The sequence below is a fragment of the Myodes glareolus genome, chromosome X, assembly GCF_982192425.1.
Source record: "Myodes glareolus chromosome X, mMyoGla1.1, whole genome shotgun sequence".
Taxonomy (NCBI): Eukaryota; Metazoa; Chordata; class Mammalia; order Rodentia; family Cricetidae; genus Myodes; species Myodes glareolus.
The window spans coordinates 119,710,432-119,729,869 of NC_142053.1; the positions used below are offsets into that span (position 1 = coordinate 119,710,432).

The following is a 19,438-nucleotide window of genomic DNA, read 5'->3' on the forward strand; positions in this document are numbered from 1 at the left end:
GGTCAAGTCACTCCCTGGGATTGAACTCAGGCAGGTAGGTTTGGCAGCAAGTGCCTTTACCTGATGAGTAATTTTGCCAGCCCTAAAGCTCCATCCAGTATGGAATAGTAGCGCCAACCTCAAGTTTTTTAATGAAAAGTTTTTTAAAAATTAATCAACAGTCAGGTATTTGGTGCAGGTGGATCTCTGAGAGCTCAAGGCCAGTCTGGTATGCATAGTGAGACCCTGGCTTTTTTTTTTTTCTCCCCAAGAAAGGGTTTCTCTGTCTAACAGCGCTGGCTGTCCTAGCCCGGCTGTTTTTGTTTTTAAGACAGGGTTTCAGCTGGGCAGTGGTGGCCCACACCTTCAATCCCAGCACTCGGGAGGCAGAGACAGGCGGATCTCCATGCATTCAAGGCCAACCTGGTCTACCAAGTGAGTTCCAGGTCAGGCTCCAAAGCTACAGAGAAACCGTCTCGAAAAACCAAAACCAACCAACCAAACTAAAAGACAAACAAAAGTAGTAATTAAAATGTCGCGTGAAATAATCCCTATTTAAACAGTGCGATACTATTTATGCAAAATTAAATATTAAAAATAATTAGAACGGGACAGGGGACAAAGATGACAGGGAAGGGAAGCTAGGGGGAAATTCCAGGGATAATAATGCTACCTTTTGGATTATGGTACACAGACAGACAGTTACACTTATCAAAACACCGACACGAACAACTGAGATCTCCATTACGATGTGGCTGTAAACAGACCGGTTACAAAGAGACGTGGTTGATTTGAATGTGGGGATGTATCATTATTTTTGATAACCTCAAACAAAAAGCACAACAAACCGGAGATTAAAATTAGTGCGAAGGGAAAGCAGACAGCAGGGAGGGCCAAGCCTAAAGAACTCTAGCAGCCGAAAACTACTGAGCCGGAGCGTCCCAGGAAAAGAAACTCGAGCTTTTTCCGGCACGCACCAAACCGGCTGAGTGTCCTCACCGGAAGGGTCCGGAGGGAAACGTTGCCACTGAAGCAAGGGACCCGGTAGCAACTTGGTTCCTGCGCGGATGCTGGGGCTGTAAGGCGCCGGGCGGTCGACTGGTTGTGGATCGCAGGAGGAGGACGCCGGGGCCCACCGTCCATCCACTGCTACCATGATTCCGGTGTCGCTGCTGGTGGTGGTGGTGGGTGGTTGGACCGCCGTCTACCTGGCCGATTTGGTGTTGAAGGTGAGGGCCACGGGCCTAAGGCCTTAGCCGGCGGAGTCCAAGGCTGGTGCGCATGGCCCTGTGTTGCCCGAGGCCTTTCCTCCTCCTTTGCCAAGTTTCCTCCGGGGGGCGGGGGGAGCTGGAACCCGCTTTGCCGGTGGTGGCTACGTGCACCCTTCCGCGTGGTGCATCCGTCCGGCGGAGTAAATAAAGCGGGGCATGCTGCGGGAGGGGTGTGACGGCCGCAGCCGCTTTGCGGGCGCCCGGTCCCTGCAGCTTTTGGCTTCTTCCCGGGAGGAGCCTGTGGTACGGACTTGGGAGGCAGGACTCGAAGGAGGAAAGAAATTAAAACATCCGTTTAGGAAATGACATTGTTTTCCTTCTTTGTGCTAAGGTTACGACCCTTGAGCCCCTGCTGGTATTGGGATGAATCGAAATCAAATCGTGATTTAAATCACCGGTGTCTAACTCGAAAATGCACACGAGCACCCGAGGTTCCTGTTAAAATTTAGATTCTGATTCAGCAGGTCTGGAAGGAAAGCAGAGATTCTGTATTTCCAACCAGTTCCTCTGTCCTGAAGACGGTGCTGACACACAGATCATGCTTTAAAGTAGCATGCTTAAGTATCAAGAATTTAGATAGCCACATTTGCTACTACACACCCTGGGCGTACAATGTGTTTTTTGAAAGTTGTGGGTGTTGGAATGGTAAGAAGAAATTCCACCAGTTGTCTGAGCACATGCTTTTCACACCCTTAGCATGGAATGGGTGTGGAGAACACAAGCGTAGAAATTCCCAAGAGTTTAAAAATTAACAATCAGGTCTAGTAAAACCTTCATGTGTTCTTTTAAACAAATGCCTCATGGCATTGTGTCTTTGATAACAGTAAAATGAAATGGTCCCTCTGCTTCTTTGTCTTACTTAAACTTTAAAGCCAGATCTATGAAGTTTAGTCTTCAGGAGGGCTAGGCTCTGTCAATTCCTAACCTTGTGACCTTGGGCAAATTACTACCTATGCCTCCATTTCTTGTCTTTAAACAGCAACAGGAAGGGTCACCTGAAATTATGGAGAGGATTATATTAATGGATCTCCATAATATACTATATAAATCTGAGGGCCAACGACCAGTAACACTTGAATGATCTGGCATTTGTTAGAGTGCCAGCCTCTCAGGTCTCACCACAGCCCTGTACAGTCGGAATCTGCAGCGTACCAAGATCCCCCTGCACATTTGTTTGGGCACCACTGATGCAGTGGATTGGGCAGACTGCTTAGCAGCAGAGGTCGCAGTAATTTGCTGATTAGGTTTAAAAAAAAAAAAGCCATGTGCTTTCTTCTTGCTTCATATGTGGAAAGAATTCCTAAATAAAAGGAACTCATCAGACTTGTGCAGTCTGTCCCCGGACAAGTAAGTGGGTGATGAGGATGTGGCTTTAATTTCTGGGGCATCCTCTAGCTTCATGAAAGTGTCAACCAGTGAGCAATGGTACACTGGGCAGGGTCTGGGGAATGGAGAGACCTTACCTTTAAAAAAGGTGAATATGACTGTTTTGTCTGCTTGTATGTACACTGCATGCATTCATTGCCCTTGGTGGCGAGAAGAGATGGTAAGGTCCCCTGGAACTGGTTCTTAGCCACCATGTGGGTACTGGCATTTGAATCTGGGTCCCCTGGAAGAGCAGCCACTGCTTTATGGGCTAAGCCATCTTCCCAGTGTCCGAGACCTTGCCTTTTTTTAAGAGCATTCACCTTCTCTTGGTCTTCTGTTCTGCCTTTGACTTTTCTAGCTTTCCACAGGAGACTGCTGCTGCACAGGTGTGCCAATCTCCTTGTCATGTCCTGGGGAACAAGCAGACTTAAAATGGCGTCAGAAGACAGTAGAGACAATTACAGATACTGGCGTTCAGACTCAGGTCAATCTTTATGATGGGAAAAGAGCTGGCATAGTCTTGTAGGACAAATGCATTTTGCATACAGATGACAGTACTTCCGGGGCTTTCTGTAACTGCCTTGGTATTTATAGATCTACCTTAGTCAAGCTTTTGAAAAGATAAGACCCTTGAGACTGTTTGTAAGCAGGTAGCACTGTAACCCCTGGGGAAATTTAAGAGCTGCTGTGGAGGTCGAGAGGACAGTGGGTGAATTTTGTACTTTCATTTGGCCAAAAGTGGTTTAACTTGAGGCTTGCTTAGATGAAAATAGGAAATACTGATTCACACTAAGCTAACTCTTCTGTTGAATCCCCTGGAAGTCTAAAAATGATCTCGAAAGACTTCTTTCCTTTGTGTGGAGGTAAAATAACCTGTGCTGTCCACTGTGGTAGTTATTAGCTGTATGTGGCTACCTAGCGTTTGAAAAAGCTTTTCTGAATGGAGATGTGCTATTAGTATAATTTTGATGCCACATTTCAAAAAATACTAGAAACAAGTGTCTCAGTGTTCTTAAAATGATTACACATTAAAATGATAGCTTGGCTGTTATAGATTACAAATACATGAAAATGAATCTCCCCATCTTAAAATCTAGCTAGTAGACCATCTAAAATTATATGTGGCTTGCATTTTTTACTCTCATATTTCTATGTACTTCATTGTTCTAAGCAGGGGTCAAGTTTGACCCCCACTCCCACCCCGAGACAGGATTTCTCTTTAGCTGTCCTGGAACTCGATCTGTAGACCAGGCTGGCCTTGAACTCATAGAGATACACTTGCCTCTGCCTCCACAGTGCCAGGATTAAAGTGTGCCATCACTGCCTGGCAAGGTTGGGATTTTTAAAGGGCTGAATTTGTAAGTATCTTAAGCTTTATGGTTCATGGAATCTCTGTTAAATATTCTTGGGTTTTGTTGTCTATTTGGAGGAGATAGGGTTGAGACAGCATTCTTCTGTGTGCATGTGGCTGGCCTGGAACTCACGACGTCAACTATGCTGGCTGTGAACTTGCAGAGATATTTCTGCCTTTCCTTCTAAAGGGAAGTGGTGGGATTACAGGCACCTCACTGTGCTGGCCACTTTTGATGGTTAATTTAGTGGGGTTTAGAGTTACCACAGAAACAATTCCATGAATGGGGCTGCAAGGGATTTTCTTGATTAGGATAATTGAGGGAAAAAAGTCAACCCTAAAAGTAGGAAGTACTATTGCCGTGGGGTGGGGTCGGGTCCTGGACTGGACAAAAAAGGAGAAAGCACCTAAGCCAAGCCCTCATCTTCCTCCCGACTGTGAATGTAATGTGACTAGCTGCCTCCACCAACCCCCTCAAGCTCCAGTCACCGGAGCTTCTGCTCCGTGATGGGCTCTACTCTGGAGCTGTGAGTCAAATTAAACCCTTCTTAAAACTGCCCTTTATCATCCATAGTACCTAGACAAGTAACTAACAGAACCACATCCCCAGCAGTTGTTTGTTTGTTGTTGTTGTTGTTGTTTTTTTAAAGAAATGATCCCTTAAAATTTAAAAATCGTTCTTATATTGTAGGCTATAAACCAGATTTCGCTTTTGGACTGTATTTCCCTGGACCCTAACCCAGCTACCCAGTTAATCTGGACCTTTGATACTTTGAAGGGTAAATGTAAGGCTTTAAGATTATAAACATTTTAGGCTGGAATTGTAGGTCAGTTTGTGGAGTGCTTGCCTAGCATGCATGAATTCCTAGGTTTGCTCTCAGCACTACTTAAACCAGACATGTTGTCAAATGCCTGTAATCTCAGCATTTGAGAGGTGGAGTCAAGAGGATCAGAAATTCCAGGTCGTTCTTGGCTACATGGAAATGAGGCCAGCCTGAGTTTTGTGAAACTATCTCAAAAAATATTATCAACCCGTGGTTTCTCAACCTATGGGTTGAGACCCCTTTGGGGGGAATCAAATGGCCATCTCCTCAGGTCACCTAAGACCATCAGAAAATACGATATTTATATTACGATTCGTAACAGTAGCAAAATTACAGTTATGAAGTAGCAACAAAAATAATTTTAAAGTCGGGGGTCATCACAACACGAGGAGCTGTGTTAAAGGTTCTTGGCATTAGGAAGGTTGACAATCACTGTTGTTGAGCCACTAACATCTTGGTTTTGTATACAAAGTACTTATTTTCTTTGTTTTAACCTTTATTTAGTTCTTTACTTATGTTATAAATCTGTTCTTCAAATTTGAGTGATGCTGAACTTTTCTTTCTCTTAGTCATCTGTGTATTTTAAACATTCTTATGAAGACTGGCTGAAAACCAATGGATTGAGCATCTCTCCTTTTCATATAAGATGGCAAACTTCAGTTTTTAATCGTGCCTTTTACAGCTGGGGACGACGGAAAGCAAGGATGCTTTACCAATGGTACTTTTCATCTTTAATTTTGTGGGTTAAATTAGTCATTTAATTAAATTGTGATCATCAAACATAGCATATATATATATAAAAAAAACAATTGTATCATTGTGCTTTTCAATACATTAAAAATCATGATACCTGACCATAGTGGTGCATAGCTGTTATTCCAGAAGGATCACAAGTTTGAGGCCATCCTAAGTTAGATTTCAAGTTTGAGGCCAGTCTGAGCTACATAAGAACACTGTCTCAAACAAGCAAATAAACAAAAATAAATAAGAGAAACTGGAGAGGTGGTTAAACCATTAAGAACATTTGCTGTTCTTCCAGAGGATGCATATAAAGTAAAAATAAAATAAATATATACATAAGTAAGTAAATAAGGCACTTAGGGAAATTTATGGTTTTGTATTTTACATGGTCTTTGGAATACTTAATGTCCTAACAATTTCTTTTTTAAGATTTATTTACTTTTACTTTGTATGTGTGCTGAATGTGTATACCACTGCATGCAGCACCCCCAGGAACCAGGCAGCTATGAGATCCCCCAGAACTGGAGTGGCAGACAGTTATGAGCCATCATGTGGTCCTAGAGACTAGGACCTGGGTCTTCTGCAAGAGCAGCCAATGCTCTTAACCTCTAGCCATGCCACAGCTCCTCATAACAGGTTCTTAGTTCAGAGAATATGGGGTTCTTGAATAGTGTCCTCTAAATTACTTTTTGTTCAAAAATAAAGCTTTGAGTAGGAATCCCAGCACTCAGAATACCGAGGCAGGAGAATTGAGAGTATAAGGGAAATCTGGACAACATAGCAAGTTCCAGGCCAGTCTGTTAGTTACTGAGACCTTTCTCTCTCTCTCTCTCTCTCTCTCTCTCTCTCTCTCTCTCTCTCTCTCTCATCTCACAAATAACAAATGTAAGTTCCAAGTATGTTCAAACTAATGTAAACAATTAGATAATAAAAAAGTATACAGTAATAAAAACTGATTAAGCCTAGGCTATGATTCATTAAGAAAAAACAGTAAATAAAAATCATAATTAAAAATAAGATAATACTTCAAATTCTATGAACAATAAAAACAATATTACAAACAATTCTACAACCTTCAATTTCACAACAGAACATATGAAAGTGAACAGATTAGTTCCAAGTGTAAAAGAGTAGTTTTAATTATTAAAATAACAGAATAATAAAAGTATTAGATTTGAATCTCCATTGTTATTTAAACTAGTTTATCACAAAGTGAAGCTAAAATAAGATGAAGACAATAGAATGGGTGAAAATTGAATGCGTGCCCCAATCTTACGAGCATTCCTAACTATATTAAACACAAGCAAACAGTGCTATATAAATGAGCAAATGGAGAGCAAACCCTCTAGCCCCCTTTTTAAACTAGCAATAATATTCAGCCTTTTGGGTGTCGGAGTGTTTTAGTTTGTTCAAACTGCCTATGAATCAGTCAGATAGTTTAGATAGCATAAACAAGGGCAGCTTTTGGTAATTTCACCCGTTGTTTAAAAGTAATGAAACGTGGCCAGTTAGTTGTTTTGTTAATATATGCATTGTGAAGAATTGTACGCTTACATGTTTGTTTTTGTCCGTGTTGCCAGGTTCAATTTTGGAATGGTGTTTGGTGTAATTGCCATGTTCAGCTCATTTTTTCTCCTTGGAAAAACACTGATGCAGACTTTGGCACAGATGATGGCTGACTCTCCTTCTTCTTCCTCTTCCTCCTCTTCCTCTTCCTCTTCTTCCTCTTTCTCTTCCTCCTCTCTTCACAATGAACAGGTGTTGCAAGTTGTGGTAAGTGTACTCTTTTTTGCTTTAAATTGCTGAAAACATAGATATATTTTTCTGGCTAGTATACCTACAATGCATAACATAAACATTAAAGTAAAACACCTCATAATTTTTCAAATTACACACTTAACCAAAAACCATTAGTACAAGATTAGCAGAAATTGTCACAATATTTGATGGCAGTAGCAATACCTGTAAAGAGAATATATTGACCACTAATAAGACAGACAGCCATTACAGGTTCCCCTTAACTCAGGTTGTCTACTTGAGATGTAAAATGGTTATTTATCGCAAGGAGTAGGCATTCTGACTTGAGATCTCTAGAACATGAAAGTAAGCTAAATCTTAATGTTGTGCAGCACTCGCTGTCCTTTTCATGGTTTTCAAAATTTAACCAATAATCTCCTTTTAATAAAAGTATAAGACTAGAGTTAGGGTAAAAGACATAAGACATTTTTGGCCACTGTCATTTCTTTGAAACTACTTTCTGTTAGTTGGACTAGCCTAGTATTTGTTATATAGCTCAAGTTGCCCTCAAAGTTGCCTCCAAGTATTGAGATTTCAGATAAGAATCATTACACGTATGTTGTGATTTTTTTTTATTAAAAATTTCTACCTCCTCCCATCGTCCCATTGCCCTCCCACTTCCCCCACTCCCCCTCCCCCTCCTTCTCCAGTCCTGAGAGAAGTCAGGGTACCCTGCCCTGTGGGAAGTCCAAGGCCCTCTCCCCTCCATCCAGGTCTAGAAAGGTGAGCATCCAAACATTCTAGGCTCCCACAAAGCCAGTCCATGCAGTAGAAACAAGACTCAGTGCCTCTATCAATGGCATCTCAGTCAGCCCTCATTGTCAGCCATATTCAGAGAGTCCGGTTTGATCACATGCTCCATCAGTCCCAGTCCAGCTGGCCTTGGTGAGCTCCCATTAGATCAGTCCCATAGTCTCTGTGGGCGGACGCACCCCTCGCGGTCCTGACTTCCTTGCTCATGTTCTCCCTCCTTCTGCTCTTCATCTGGGCCTTGGGAGCTCAGTGCTCCATTGTGGGTCTCTGTCTCTATCTCCATCCATCGCCAGATGAAGGTCCCGTCTGGATGGAACTCCTCAGCACAGAAACAGGGACTCCTGGTAGTCCAAGGACCCCGCAGACAATAGGGCAAACTTGGGGGGAGGGCAGGGTTGTGTGGAACAAAGAAGCCCCTGCAGCAGAAGCTGAAAGTGCCCTGCACTCCCTTGCAGGGACCTTCCAGCCTGCTGGATGGGCAGACACTCAACCCTCTGGGTGAATAGCCTTACTGCAGGAGCAGGAACTGTTCCTGGGCCAAGGACCTTGCAGACAATAGGGCAGGCTTGGGGGAGGCAGGGTTGTGTGTAACAAAGAAGCCCCTGCAGCAGGAGTTGAGGAGGCCCTGTGTTCCCTTCCCAGACAGTCTGCCCCGGGGATGGCATACACTCACCCATCTGAATGGAACTCTGTGATTTTTTTTTTTTTAGAATTTATTTATTTTATTTTTTGTGTTTGAGTGTTTTACCTACATGTATGTATACTATATGCATGCCTGATATCCAGAGGCCAAAAGGTGGCATTGAATTCCCTGGAACTGTACTTATAGACAGTTGTGAGCCACTGTGTAGATGCTGGAAGCCAAATCTGGGTCCTCTGCAAAAGCAGTAAATGCTCTTAACTGCTGATCCAGCTCTCCAGTCTCCATCTTGTGATTTCTTAATATTAAAAAATATGTGCTAGGGTTTACTGCTTTGCTTGTAAGCTATTATAGTAATTCTTATTTTAAAGCACATGTGTAGGCTTCTGGTGGTTTGAAAGTACAGCGCCATGTTTGGCCACCAAGCGCTCTACTCCTGAGCTGTCACTCCTGCACTTATCTCTTACCTTTTGCCACCTTCAGTTTGCAACAGTGCTTGACACTGGCTCACTTTTGCTTCATATGTTTTCAACTTTTATTTAAGTATTTCTAAATTAGATTTTTATACTTGTAGTTTCTAGTCCATGAGTTATAAATATTGTATTTAATCATCTCTCTTGTTAATGAACCTCTCCTATGTAAAAGTAAAAGAAAGTGTTGGGGGGCATAACTTTGTTATAGATCACTTGTCTGGCATGCATTGGGCCCTGGGTGTCATTTAAGGGTGAAGGGAAGGGAAAAAAGAGAGAAAAGGAGGAAAGGAGGGAGGCGGGTGAGGAGATAGGTTGGTTCATTCATTCAAAGAAGTATGCATAATTTTGACCTGCCCTTATGAGTACTGTGGTAAAAGTTTAGGTAAGCATTATATTACTTACCTAATAATTAAAAGTATTATAAGAAAACAGTATGAAAAGTAAAAGATAAGATGGGTGATATAGGTAGTACCTAGACTGTGAAAGACCTTTCTAGAAAATTTCTCGCTTACCTAGCGTTCTGTGCAAAACGCACCACAGTTAGATCAAAGATGGGGAGACCACTTATGAGTACAGATGGAATGATTCATGCTAGAAATAATAAAGATATAAGCTAAGTTTGTTGCAAAGAGAATAAAAGCCCCTGAGAGGCTACCCAACAGAAAATGGTCCTACACCCATGAACATAGTGGCAACACTAAGAGCATTCAGTGGGTTAAAAAAAGAACAGACGAAGTTGGGAGGGAAAAGTGGTGGGATACGGAAGGAGTAGGAGGATTGAGAATGGAGGGTGAATTTGCTCAAAACACATTGTATGTATCGGATTCTCAAACAGTTTCTAAAGGGGAGAAATACAGAATACCAGTGATGGCTTTTCATTACAATTCTCAGCAGTAATTAACTTAATGTGACGCTGGAGGTTATGGGGACAGTTTAAGGATGACTTTTGGTTATACAAGTAGTTAGTGTTCATGATTGAAGAGGGTAGGAAGCCCATTTAGAGAAAATCTGAAGAAGTCCGTTTAGAGAAATCCTCATCATTGGCCTGTTTGGAATTCCAATGGCAGTTGTCATGTAGAGAGGAAATTATTCTCTTTGCTTCCCAGTTTATTCAGCATTTATAAAAATACCAGGTGTGCTATGCTTTGGAACCATTAAAAAGCCAGAAGCCCAGTAGTCTACCAAACATATTTGTGTATAATTTTGAAAGTGCCTTGTCTCATCTTTGAATTAGCCCTTGGAGCTTAAGGAACATACTTCTGGCTTCCCCTCTAATTCCCTGCAGCCTGTTCAGTATTAATTCCCACAACCCTGGCACTGTGTGCTGTTGAAAGAGTGTTCTGCATTCAGTGTTCTGGTACATCTAATACTCTGTGCAATCATATCAGAGACAGATGGCCATCTTGTACTGTTGCCAGCCAATAAGACCTGCCATCTGTCGCTATTGTCAGTCACAAACTCAGACTCTTACCTCGTCTTACTTATTAGTGTATCCAGAAGAGAAGGGACAGAGAGCTGGTTGCATTAAATGAATTGAGTTATTTGAAATAAAGGCAAGCTGTGCTTTGGGGTCGGTTATTTTGTGAGCTAGATAGTATGAATGAGAGCTAATCTTAAGGCAGTACGTTTAAAGAGGTATCAGAAACAGGAATGCTACTAACCTGAACAGATGACTTACCCAGCTTGGGAGTGGATAAATTGTGGAGCACAAGGGACACTGATATTTGTGAAAGAAAAAAGTTGTTCGGGAGCTGGAGAGATGGCTGAGTGGTTAAGAGAACTGGCTACTCTTCCAGAGGACCCAGGTTCAATTCCCAGCACCTACATGGCACCCTTCCACAGGCAAAACAAAATACCATTATACATTAAATAAGAATAAATAAATAATTAAAAAAGAAAGCAACTACTATTTTTAAAAAAAGTTGTTCAGTAAGGTCTGAGTAAAGAGAATTGGAGATAATAAGATAGCACACACACATTCATAATGTTGATTATGAAAATGGATTTCATATTCAAAGAACAGACACTTGGGATCAGTGGAATTTCGAAAATGAGTGAAGTGCATGCTCCAGACCCCTCTTTGATTACGCATCTGCTGTGCAGCCCAAAACAAAGTCTAATTGAGAGAGCAGCAAAACTCAGCCTAACAAAAGGCCTGGAAAGCAAAGGAAAAATCATGCTCTTAATTCACGTGACTATGGAATGAGGACGATATAAAGCTAACATCAGAACTGTGGGATGTTTTTACACAACAGTAAACAGTATATCTTTGTTCTTAGTTATTTTTGATTTCTAAAGATGTTATTTTTAGAGCAGGTTTAAGTTTATAGCAGTATTGAGAGGAAATATAGAGATTTCCCAAGTACTTCCCACACAAACACAGCTGCCCCAACCAGAGTGGTCCACTTGTTACTGTTGGTAAATCTAAACTAACGGACCATCATCACCCAGGGCCCATGGTTTACATTTACAGTCAGTCATGATGTTTTAGGAGATGTTGAATATTAATATATTTGATAACTTAAGTTTTTGTAATACCAAAAACTAAAAGCAAAGTAAGATTATATGGCAATAAAGTGGATGATACATTTCTGACATTAATTACAAGGGAGCAATACTAGTGTTTGAAGTGTAGTTAACAGACTAGTTAGAGAGGAATACAAGAATACAGCTGAACATGATAGTGTATGTCTGTAGTCCTAATATTCAGAAGGCAGAGGCAGGAGGATCACTGTAAGGTCAAGGTCAAGCTAGTCTCCCTACCAGGTTACTTGTCACCCTGTTTCAAATAAAACAACAAATATATGAATTACATCAGGAAAAGCCAGTTGAGTCATAAATAGACTACTGAGATTGCAGATTTGAATAAAATGCACTTGCCTAAAGATATAGCTAAGTCTGTTTTTGTTAAGAGAGCAGTTTGATAAGATGAATGCATCCATGCAGGCTAATCTTCTGTCAACTTGACACAAGCTACAGTCATCAGAGAGCAAGGAGCCTCAGTTGAGGAAATACCTTCATGAGATCCAGCTATAAGTCATTTTTATTCAATTAGTGAACACGGAGAGGGCCCAGCCCGTTGTGGGTGGTGCCATTCTTGGGCTGGTCCTGGGCTCATTAAGAAAGAAGGCTGAGGGTCTGGAGAGATGGCTCAGTGGTAAGAGCACTGGTTGCTCTTTCAGAGGTCCTCAGTTCAATTTTCAGCAACCATATGGTGGCTCACAACTATCCATAATGAGATCTGGTGCCCTCTTCTGGCCTGCAGACAGACTTGCAGACAGATCACTATATACATTTTGAATAAGTACATCTTTAAAAGAAAAAAAGAGAAAGCAGTCTGAGCAAGCCATAAGGAGCAAGCCTGTAAAATAAGTAGCACCCCTACTTCAAGGTTCTTGCCTTGTTTGAGTTCCTGCCCTGACTTCCTTCAGTGATGGGCAATAATATGGGAAGTGTAAGTCAAATAAACCCTTTCCTCCCCAACTTGTTTTTGGTCATGGTGTTTTGTTGCAGCAATATAAACCCTAACTAAGACAAAGGTCAGGATTGTGGGGTATTGCTGTGACAGACCTGACCATTTTTTTGGGTAGATTGTGGCGAGACTCTGGATTTGGGCCAGAAAAGTCAGTGAGTGTTGAGAGCTCAGTGGGCTGTTCTGTGGAAGCTTGGAAGAAAGTTGAGAGCAGAGCCAGGCATGGTGGCACACATCCTTAATCCCAGCCATCGGGAGGCCGAGGCAGGCAGATCTGTGAGTTCGAGGCCAGCCTGGTCTACAAAGTTCCAGAATAGCCAAAGATACACAGAGAAACCCTGTCTCAGGGGGGAAAAAAGAATTTTGAGAGCAGTGCAGAGAATGGAGGCCTGACTTGTGAAGTTTCAGAGGGCAGATTAAAGACTATCACGGCCATCTGCTGTTTTGATTAAAGAGTCTGGCATTGTGGCATTGTGGTAACTGGGGCTGAAGAATCAGTTGTGATTAACAAGATACCAGAATTCCTAAAGTGGAATTTTTGCAGTGCTTGGATACTCGATGCTAGTTGACAGGAGCTGAGAATCTGGCATTGATTAAGAAGAGACCAGCATTGTTAGGCTAAAATCTGGGAAGTATTTCCTGAGAGCACAGAGAAGCTGGGTTCCAGAGGCAGCCTAGGTTGTACCTTGTGCTGGCAGCTGAACTTGGTAGAGTAAGGGTCACCCAGGTTTTGAAGGCATGTAGAGGTCATGGAGAGCCGTTGGGGCTTGGCACTGTGAGAGGCCAGAAGAGGCCATTGGTGAAGGTGGAGCCTCAGTGGCAGTTGAAGGCCCTGGATTGAAGGGGTCATGAAGAGATGTTGACAGTGTAGTCCAGTTGCACCAGAAGACCCCAGAAGTTTTAGAGATGGCAGTATGATTGGGATAACCATCAAGGACAGCAGTAGCAGCAGCAGCAGCAGCAGCAGCAGCAGCAGAGCCAACCAGAGCCTAGAAGATAAGCCATGTGTGCTGCAGAAGGCAGAGCATAGGAAGTGACCCAAGCCCTTGGAGTGACCCAGAAGATAGATCATTGAGTGGATTCCAGACATTGGACATTGGTGTTATTTCCACAGTTAGGTTTGGTTTGGTTTTGATTTGATTGTGACTGTGCTCTGGGTCTTCACTCTTGAAGATGAAGATATATCATTTTGATTTTTACAGGAGCCCACAGCTGAAAGACTTTAAACTTTTAAAAGAGATTTTGGATTTTTAGAGAAATTGGATTTTTTTTTTGAGACAGTTTCTCTGTAGCTTTGAAGCCTTTCTGAAACTCACTCTGTAGACCAGACTGGCCTCAGACTCACAGGGATCTGCTTGCCTCTGCCTCCTGAGTGCTGGGATTAAAGGTATGTGCCACCACTACCACCCAGCAAAATTGGGTATTTTAAAGAGACGAAAATTTTAATGTATTTGAATTTGTAAAGACTGTAGGACTTTTAAAGTTATTTATGATTTTAATGTGAGATCTTTACAAATAAGAAAGGAAGGGTTATGGCTGAATAGTGATGTGTATGTGTGCCAGATTGACAAGGGGTGTGCTGTGCTGGCTAGTCATGTCAACTTGACACAAGCTAGAGTTATCTGTATGAGGGAACCTCAGCTGAGAAAATGCCTCCATAAGATCCAGTTGTAAGGCAGTTGCAATTAATTTTATTAAATAATGATGTGGTGAACACAGGCTGATCTCTGGAGCTCGCTCGCGAGCCATCTAGCCTAGCTGAAATGGTGGAGCTTCGGGTTCAGCAAGAGACCCTGTCTGAAAACATAGCCTACAGAGGGCCAACAAGATGGCTCAGAGGGGAAGGGCCCTAGCCACTAAGCCTGATATCCTTAGTGCTATCCGAGAACCCATATATCAGAAGGAGAGAGCCAGTTCCTTCCTGTTGTCCTCTAGCTTCCACAGGCAAACTGTACCATGTATATATGCCCCACACATGCATGCAGCAATTAATTAATTAGTTAAGGTGGAGAAACATAGAGGAAGACACCTTCTATGGCTTCTGCATGTGTATATAGAGGCATGTGTACTTGTACACACACAAAAATTCACACTTGAGAGTTGAATAATCAAGTCACAAAAATATTTACAAAGAAGCAAAAACTTGTAAAATAGTTAAATGACTAACAGCCCATTCCACAAAATATAATGTAGCTATTAAAAACCTTACTGAGATACTGGTCTAAAACAGAAATGAAAAGAAACAAAACAGGCCCAATTGTGCACACTCACAATTCCAATGCAAGAAGGTAGAAGCAGGAGAATTCTTGGGACTTTCTGGCCAGGCAGCCTAGCCTAATTATTGAACTCCAGGTTCTGGTGAGAGAGATCTTGTCTCTAAAAACAAGGTAGTAGGTCGAGAGGTGTCTCAGATGTTAAAAGCATTTGTTGCACTAATGAGGACCAGGTTCGATTCCCAAAACCTATATGGTGGTTCATGACCATCCATAACTCCAGTTCCAGGGGATCTGATGACCCTCGTCTAACCTCATGAGCACCTCACGCATATGTGGTGCATATATATATATGCGCACTTACACATGCAAACAAAACACTCATACACATAAATCTAATTTTTAAAATTTATTTATGTTATATGTATCAGTGTTTTACCTGAATGCATATATGTACACTACATACATCTCTGCTACATAACCTGGAACTGGGATTATGAATTATGGGAGCCAAGATACAGGTATGGATCCTCTGTAATAACAAGTACTTTTAACTACTGAGCCATCTCTGCAGCCCCCCAAAAAGGGCATATTGAGTTAGGTATGGTATAATGCAGACATAATCCCAGCCAGGACTCTGGCTCAAAAAAAAAAAAAAAAAAGAGAAAATAAACATAGAACTCAAAAATACTAATGAAGAGATATTAAATGAAAATACAAGTTTCAAAATTATGGTTATAATTATAATTACAGTATAATTTACAATTATAGATTATATTATATAATTATTAATTATAATGACAGTATAATTTTTAAAAGTAGATGTATAGGGGAGAGACAAGAAAGATGCAGCAAAAGCATTGAGAATGGTTCTGTTTTCTATTTGCAAATTGAGCAGGATTTTAGGCTTCTGTTTAAGTTTGCCTGTCTTGCTTTTTAATGATTTATTTATTTGTATTTTATGTGTAAGGTTATTTTTGTCTGCATGTATGCACATGTGTGGACTTGGTGCTCATAGAGGCCAGAACAGCGTGTCAGATCCCCTGGACCTGGAGTTACAGCTGTTAACCTCAATATGGGTGCTGGGAATTGAACTTGGCTCCCCTGCAAGAGCAGTATAGTGCACTTAACCACTGAGCTATCTCTCCAGACCCCATTTTGCCTGTATTAAGCATTTTTAGTTAGTATTCAAATGATAATTCGTAAATGCAGGAAGGGATTTTCTGGGGAGAGATTTCCTTTGGGTTCTAAGTCTTGTACTGTGAGAAGTGTGTGTTCCCTATGTTCAGGCTCTCTCCCTAATAGATGATTTGCCTTTTTGCTAGGCTCTCTTGGCTATCAGAGAATTTCACTGTTCAGCCTGGATAATTAGAAAGCTTTCCTTATGCACGCACTAATACTTATATGCAAAACATTTTTTAGAGTACATGACTATAAAACAACTCACGCTTCTTCATCTGTCTACGAGTCTACATTGCATTAAGTTGTGCATCTTTGCTTCTATCTTTCTGATAGGTAAATTGATAAGGATAAGAGGAATGAAGGGCATGATACACCAATACTGACCAGGCACTTCGTTCTATAATAGCGTCCATTACCTTTTCTTCTTACCTCTTGTAACTTGTGCATATTGAAAAGAGCCTCACTGATTTGCTGTAGTGAGAATGTCCTGTATGACTCAGCACAAGGTTTTTACATGTTAGAACAGTTGAAAGATAAGATTTTTGACTAAGATTTTTTTTTTTTTCGAGACAGGGTCTCTCTGTATAACCCTGGCTGTCCTGGAACTTGCTCTGTAGACCAGGCTGACCTTGAATTCAGAGATCCCCCCCCCCAACTGCCTCCTGGGTGCTGACGTGTTAAAGGTGTCCACTACTTCTTCTGGCTAAGACTAAGAATTTTAATAAGAGTTCCCAAATTGAGCCTCCAACCATTAAGTTAAGGATGGATCAACCACTGCCACCTTCATTATCAACCCGCTTTCTCTGGCACCCAGGACACCCTTATTCTGTCCCATGGTGAATCTCTCAGGAATCTATATATGTAACATTTTAATGTAGTCCTTCCCATTTTTTTTTAAGTTGATAGTAAGCCTAATTTATAGACATTGCCTAGGTTGAAACAAAACAAATCATTGCTTTTTTTCCTTAATTATGGTAGAAATAAAAATTGATCATTAATGGTCATAATACTTTTAGGTCAAGGAATATTAAGTTTGGAGGTTTCAGCTGTAAGACAGAGTAAAGGTCATGCCTCTTGGTTTACAAACAGGACTCTGCTGTACCCACACTGATAATCATTGCTGTGTTATGTCTGTGAACAGGTTCCTGGTATAAATTTACCTGTCAATCAGCTGACTTACTTCTTCGCTGCAGTCCTCATTAGTGGTGTTGTACATGAAATTGGACACGGTATAGCAGCTATTAGGTAATAAGACTTAACTTTTTCCTTTCTACTATATGCAAAGAAGCTTTTCATTTAAGAAGATTTATTCCTCAAATCTGGTATGTTTGAGGTTTTTTTTTTCTTTTGGTAGATATCACTCAATGTATACTTAGCATTCATTACTTGGGGTAGTGTCTCTTTTCTAGAAAAAACTAATATTCTGCTGATGTGTCTTTCCAATCATGTGATCATCTGTAGTTTAAGTCTTTCTGTCTTTTGCTTTATGCCAGCATGATTATAATCTTGGTGCTTCAGGGTTTTTCATCTAGTCTTTTTATTTAAAAATTATATTTATTTATTGTGTATGTATGTGCATGCATGTACATGCTGTGGCATGCTAGTGGAAGTCATAGAACAACCTGTGGGAGTTACTGTTCTCCTTCCGCCGTATGGATCCCTGAGTTCAAAGAGGTCACAGGATTGGCAGGAAGTTCCCTTACCCACAGAACCATCTTGCTAACTGGTACCCTGGTCTTCACTGAATTCAACCCTCTGCCACTACTCAGAATGTTTCCTGGGGTGAGGGGATAGTCAGAAGGAGAGGTCTCTTTAGCCCAGTCTGGCCTCAAACTCAGCGTCTTCGTGCCTCAGTCTCCCAAGTGTTAGGAAAGTAAGTATGTGCCACTGTGCATGGCTCTACATTATTGGCTGAAACAGTTTCCTGTTTCTATTCCTGCCCCATGTCGCTAGAATAAAAATCTAGAAGTGCTGGGTTCAACGATATCTAAGCCTACCTAGAAACCCAGGTGGAAGCCAGAAGATGAGACCTAGGGCTGACTTTGAGAACCATGCTGTGTTGATGTTTTTGACTACCCAAATGTGTCTTTCTATGTACACCTGAGTAATTAAAATGGGAAGAAGGCAAGGGTAGTCACTACTTCCCTGATAGCTCATGGCAACTCCTGGCATAACCAGAAGCATGCTGACAGACAAGTTTTCTCTTTTGTGTATATGGACCAGGGAAAAGACAAATCACTATTCTAGAGAAGATGAATCATTATTATTTTCCAGTTGCTTATGAATAAATCTAGCTTCTGATGATAGACATTCGTCTTAACACAGCATTTTGAGCAGATGTGCACACTACTGGTTTAAAGAGGCAGTTACCTTAAAGAAACTTTGACATGGGTATGTGAGTGTAGAGGTGGATGTATACATGTGCCATATGTGTGGAGATTAGAGAACAATTTCAGGAATCATTTCTCTTCCTACAGGTGGGTTCCTAGAATTAAACTCAGGTTGTTAGGTTTAATAGCAAGCAGCTTTATTACTGAGCAGTCACACCAGCCCTGGTTACCTTTTAAAATCTCATTTTTCTTCCATATATTTAACCTTGTAATCTTTAGGGTATTACATCTAGAATTATTGTTATTAAGAGTTTCATAATTTACAGTATGTTTGTGAAACAACTTGGATAACTTATAAAATATAATACTTTTCTATTTATTCTTTGAGAATTTCACATGTATGATATATTTCGTTCATATCCATCCCTTACTCCTAGCCTCCAGCCCCCTCCCAAGTTCTTCCCTACCACTTAGTAACCCACTAAGTTCAGTTAGTGCTACCTGTTATGTGCATGGTTGTAGTGCCGTCCACTGGAGCATTGGCAATCCCCCAGAAACCATCAGCTGCCAATAACTTCTCAGCTAGGGGAAATGCCTCAGGAACTTCTCCCCCATTCATGCTGTGCTGTTTAATTGGTTTGACCTTGTGGTCTTGTGCAGGCGACCATAGCTGGTGTGAATTTATGAGTGTGTTGGCCAAATTACATCTGGAAGACAGTGTTTTGCAATATTCCTTCCTAAACTCTGGGTCTTACAATCTTCCTGCCTCCTCTTCTACAATGTTTCCCTGAGGCTCGAGGGGATGGGTATGTGATCTCTGATAGCTGATGTCCCACTACACGTGAGCACTCCATAGTCACTTATTCTCTGTACTTTGACCAGTTGTGAGTCTCCATTTAACTGCCATCCATTGCAAAAATTAAATAGCAACTATCTCTGATGATGGTTGAGAATAGCACTAATCTATGGATATAAAGATTATTAATTAGAAGGCAGGTTGATGCTATGTCTATTTAGCAAAACACTAAAAGTAACTTCTTCCTT

General features: G+C 41.4%; 1 protein-coding gene across 1 annotated transcript in view; it reads left to right on the top strand.

Moving 5' to 3' along the window:
- The first annotated feature begins 1,010 nt into the window (after positions 1-1,010).
- Positions 1,011-19,438, top strand: part of Mbtps2 (membrane bound transcription factor peptidase, site 2) — a 45,569-nt gene continuing 27,141 nt past the window's right edge. Inside the window, exons 1-4 of the mRNA XM_048440726.3 lie at positions 1,011-1,208; positions 5,363-5,511; positions 7,115-7,307; positions 17,206-17,309. Coding sequence (XP_048296683.1) covers positions 1,134-1,208; positions 5,363-5,511; positions 7,115-7,307; positions 17,206-17,309 — 521 coding nt within the window. The 5' untranslated portion in view covers positions 1,011-1,133. The remainder of the gene's footprint in view (positions 1,209-5,362; positions 5,512-7,114; positions 7,308-17,205; positions 17,310-19,438) is intronic.